The following is a 4,320-nucleotide window of genomic DNA, read 5'->3' as shown; positions in this document are numbered from 1 at the left end:
AAAGTATTGTACCCAAAGTTTAGAAATTTTAACCATTCTTCTTCATTGTTAAAATTTTGCAAAAGAGAAGATATGCAGTTGCTGAGAGATTTAGCTACTTGAATTCTCGCTCCTTTGGGTATTCTCGTTATGATATTTGGTTTTGTGGAGTTAAGAAAAATATCTGAGAATGAGGCACCGATTACTTGGTTTAGGGGGGGGATCTATGAGAGGAAGGGGAAGCGAGTAAGTGATCTGAGAAAGAGGCTTGTGTTTTGAATGCGGACACCTGTTAGAGATTTGTCCATGAACAAAAAATTCTCCATCATTTGTTAAATGTATTGGTTTCAGGCATTATGGGCAGATTTTGCGTTCATGGGGGATGGCCATAGGTGTAAAAAAAAAATGCTGCCAATAATAGAGCAAAAGCGCCTGTGAAAGGTCTGTTGATTGATGTGCAAAAATAGCGAAGGAATGATGAATATGTATGTCAGAAAAATCGAGCAACGAGCGAGAAAGATGCTTAATATGAGAGGTTTCAAATAAAAAAAAGAATTAATAATTAAAATAATGTATATATATATATAAGGAAAGCTAAATAAAAATATGCGTGTAAATTGTAAAAAATTTAATAAGAATCGAAGAAAGAAAGAAAGAAAAAAAGAAAGAAAGAAAGAAAGAAAAAAAGAAAGAAAGAAAGAAAGAAAGAAAGAAAGAAAGAAAGAAAGAAAGAAAGAAAGAAAGAAAGAAAGAAAGAAAGAAAGAAAGAAAGAAAGAAAGAAAGAAAGAAAGAAAGAAAGAAAGAAAGAAAGAAAGAAAGAAAGAAAGAGGAAAGGAAAGGAAAGGAAAGGAAAGGAAAGGAAAGGAAAGGAAAGGAAAGGAAAGGAAAGGAAAGGAAAGGAAAGGAAAGGAAAGGAAAGGAAAGGAAAGGAAAGGAAAGGAAAGGAAAGGAAAGGAAAGGAAAGGAAAGGAAAGGAAAGGAAAGGAAAGGAAAGGAAAGGAAAGGAAAGGAAAGGAAAGGAAAGGAAAGGAAAGGAAAGGAAAGGAAAGGAAAGGAAATTAAAAAAACAAGCTATCTAAGGTAATTTTGGTTTTAAAATATACGGCCCTGCCCGGGTATTTTAAATAAAATATCTTCGGCCCGGCCGGTAGTTTTTCTTATAAATTATATTTCGATCCCGTCCGGATCATATGTTTTTAGGTCCAATTCGGCCCTAATTTTTTCTGGCCCGGATTTATTTCAATAAAAGTGCCGCCCATGGCCGTGAAAATGGTACCTTTGCGGTTTTAATCATTTTTTGCTGAAATAATGTTGCATATTATTAATTATTACCCCTTTTTGTTTCGCCATTTTAAAATTAAATTTATATTAACCGATTTGTTTTTCAAATTTGGCTCCCAAAAATTTTTTTTTGTTTTAAATTTATTATTATTTGTAAATAAAAAAAAAAAAATTATGCTGAGATATGCTCAAAAAATTTGAAAATACGAATGTTGAAAAAATAAAATAAAATGAAATGTAAACAAAACACAAATAAAATATGAAATGAAATCGGGTATTTTCAGGAAGAGAGGGAGGGAGGAGGGTAATAATGAATTTTGTAATTTTATTATAAGCATACAAAGCTCAATTTACTAAGAAATTAAAAATTACCCACCCCAATAAACGCGTTATAAAGAAAAGAAGTCAATTAGTTCTTATAATATAATCATTTTATGACCCATTCCTTTATTCCATTTTATGATGCACCAAAAATATCTAACTTTACCCCTAAAAATGTGGATAATTTTAATCATGACAATATTCACCTTTCATTTTAATTACCTTTATTATTATTGCACTTCGTATCTGAAATATGAAAAACCTATCCCATTTCTTCGTATAAATAATGGCTCAAGGACGAATACGCCAAATATTTCAACTCACCAATATTCTGTGATGAAGGAATTTACCGATTACGATCTAGTTCTACCGAATTGCAAAATACTAAAATTAAATGTTTCTAAAAAGGATATCGATAATTCGGAGACTTATTCGCAAAAAGTGCGATTAGACTGCCTGGCAGACAAGACATCTCCTTTGACTTATATTGACTTGGGTATGAAGCGGGAGAAAAATTCGAAAAGAAAAAACGCGTTACTAGGTTAATTCAACCGCCTTACGACTACATTATGGCGGTGATAATAATTTGGAGTGTTGCAAATACGAAAGAATCTTGAGGGACATAAATTCGGGTAATCCGGATGACAGTATTACTTATACCAAACCTGTCAAGTTTAAATTCGATGTTACGGTACATATAAATTCTACTCATTTTCGAAAACGCGATGATGCCAATCAGAATTTCGACATATTCATACGGGTCAGATGTTTTAATAACAAGTCGGTAATTTATCGAAATGTGCACATAGTTGTCCGGGAATCGGTGTCAAATTACGTCATGTCCCAATCATCGAATAAATATGATAAATCAGCAACGCCCAAGTTTAATGTGTTGCTCGTGGGGATAGATTCGACATCGAATAAGAATTTCGAGAGAGGTTTGGTTAAAACCTATAAATACTTAAGTGGTATAAGAGGAAAAAAACTTTTCACTTACAAAGGCTACGTCAAGATAGGAGAAAATACGTATCCAAATTTGAACGCGCTGCTAACCGGAAAATATACGTGGGAATTTCCTAATGATGAGCGAAGCTATCTCGATAATATCAGTTTGATATGGTACGAATACGAAAAACATGGTTATTCTAGCATTTACTTAGAAGACGAACCCTTTATGTCGACTTTGAATTATATCAAATACGGATTTTATAAATCGCCTGCTCATTTTTATTTTAGACCATTTACGCTGGAACTGAGAGATACGATGAGCAAACTATCGTCGGAAGATTATTGTTGTGTGTACGGTAAAAATGAGGTTGAAATGTTGTTGGATTATTCGAAGGAATTGATCAAGGAAATGGAACGATCAAACCAGCCCTATTTTAATCTTAACTTTCTAACTCGGTACACTCACCCACAACTACGGGGAATAGATGACGTGGATAACCTTTTATTTGATTATTTTAAGGATCTAGGGAGCCATCGCTTAAAGAATACTTTTATCTTCCTATTCGGCGATCACGGTTTAAGGTTTGGGTCATTTAGAAAGACATTGAATGGTTTATATGCTTTTCATATTATGTTAATTTACGATTTTAAAATAGTGCTTGTTTTATTATTACCTTATTTATCCAATATCGTTAACAGGAATGTTGGAAGCCTTTCCTGCTAGCAATTTCTCCCGATAATTTCTTTGCCAAATATAACCAAGATGAAACCATATTCGAAGCCAACACGCGTAGCCTATTAGCGCCCTTCGATTTCCATAAAACAATGCTCGATTTGCTTGAGATATCAAACATTGAACAAGTTCCATTGGCCGTAACAGATGATCCCGGAGACACATTATACCCTAGTGATATAGGTAATACCAGGGGTATAAGTTTGCTACAACCCATACCAAAGGATCGTACATGTGAATCGGCTAATATACCTTATCACTATTGTCCGTGCAATTGGATAAAGCTGAATCCTTCACAAATGCTCAAAAACGTTTCTTCGGATGTAGACCAACTTGCTATAGGTATATCTAAGCTCATTTTATACGGTGTCGATTTAGTGCTTAAGAAGATGAAAGATGACTTATCAAATTATAGTAGTATTTGTTTAATAGATGAATTGAATCAGCATACTATAATGAATACAATTTTGGTGGCAAATGACAAAATTAATGTTCAGGATTTTCAAATGCTCTCAACGTTAAATGTAAACACCAATATTACTAAAACGGGAAATGCGAGAATCACTAAAGTTCTACTATCCAAAATATTCGGTTTGTTAAAAGGGTTCATACTGGTATTCAAAGTACTTGTTAATGAAGCTGTATTTGAAACGACATTAGTTTTTGACAAGCAAAATGTATCCAGAATTTTCGAAGACCCAGAGATATTGACGTTGGATTATTACGAGACCAATTCGGCTTGCATGCAAATTGTAGAATTAAAAAAATATTGTCGCTGTAGATCTTAAGGATGTTTCTTAAGAAAATTATCTTGGAATGATATTAGATTATATATAATTTAAGTAAAATTCAAATTTTTTAAAAAAATGTGTTTAATTGGTTCGCGATTCTTAAAAAAAATTAAACTGATGTATTCCATTTAAAAATAATTTCAATTTAAATAATTTCTAAAAAAAATGGCCGAGCCAGGAATTTAGTCAAACATTATTACTTATTCCTCGAGAAGTGGCCAAAACTTTTCAGGAAAATTTGACCCTCTTGTGGCAAAATCAATAAA

At 32.8% G+C, this 4,320-nt stretch overlaps 1 protein-coding gene across 1 annotated transcript; it reads left to right on the top strand.

Moving 5' to 3' along the window:
- The first annotated feature begins 1,918 nt into the window (after positions 1-1,918).
- On the top strand, positions 1,919-4,051 carry LOC135930929 (uncharacterized). The gene is made up of 3 exons (XM_065467732.1): positions 1,919-2,023; positions 2,124-3,185; positions 3,230-4,051. The coding sequence occupies exons 1-3, from the start codon at positions 1,919-1,921 to the stop codon at positions 4,049-4,051; spliced, it is 1,989 nt and encodes a 662-aa protein (XP_065323804.1).
- Positions 4,052-4,320: the final 269 nt, after the last annotated feature.

The sequence above is a fragment of the Gordionus sp. m RMFG-2023 genome, chromosome 1, assembly GCF_954871325.1.
Source record: "Gordionus sp. m RMFG-2023 chromosome 1, tfGorSpeb1-WG-v2, whole genome shotgun sequence".
Lineage (NCBI taxonomy): Eukaryota > Metazoa > Nematomorpha > Gordioida > Chordodea > Parachordodidae > Gordionus > Gordionus sp. m RMFG-2023.
This window is presented reverse-complemented; position numbering and strand designations above follow the sequence as displayed.

Excerpts from the sequence above, each read along its gene's own strand:
- LOC135930929 (XM_065467732.1), top strand. The coding sequence starts at position 1,919 with ATGAAGGAATTTACCGATTACGATCTAGTTCTACCGAATTGCAAAATA. Across the intron at positions 2,024-2,123 it reads CGGAGACTTATTCGCAAAAA|GTTAATTCAACCGCCTTACG; the intron begins GTGCGATTAGAC and ends ACGCGTTACTAG. Across the intron at positions 3,186-3,229 it reads TAATTTACGATTTTAAAATA|GAATGTTGGAAGCCTTTCCT; the intron begins GTGCTTGTTTTA and ends TATCGTTAACAG.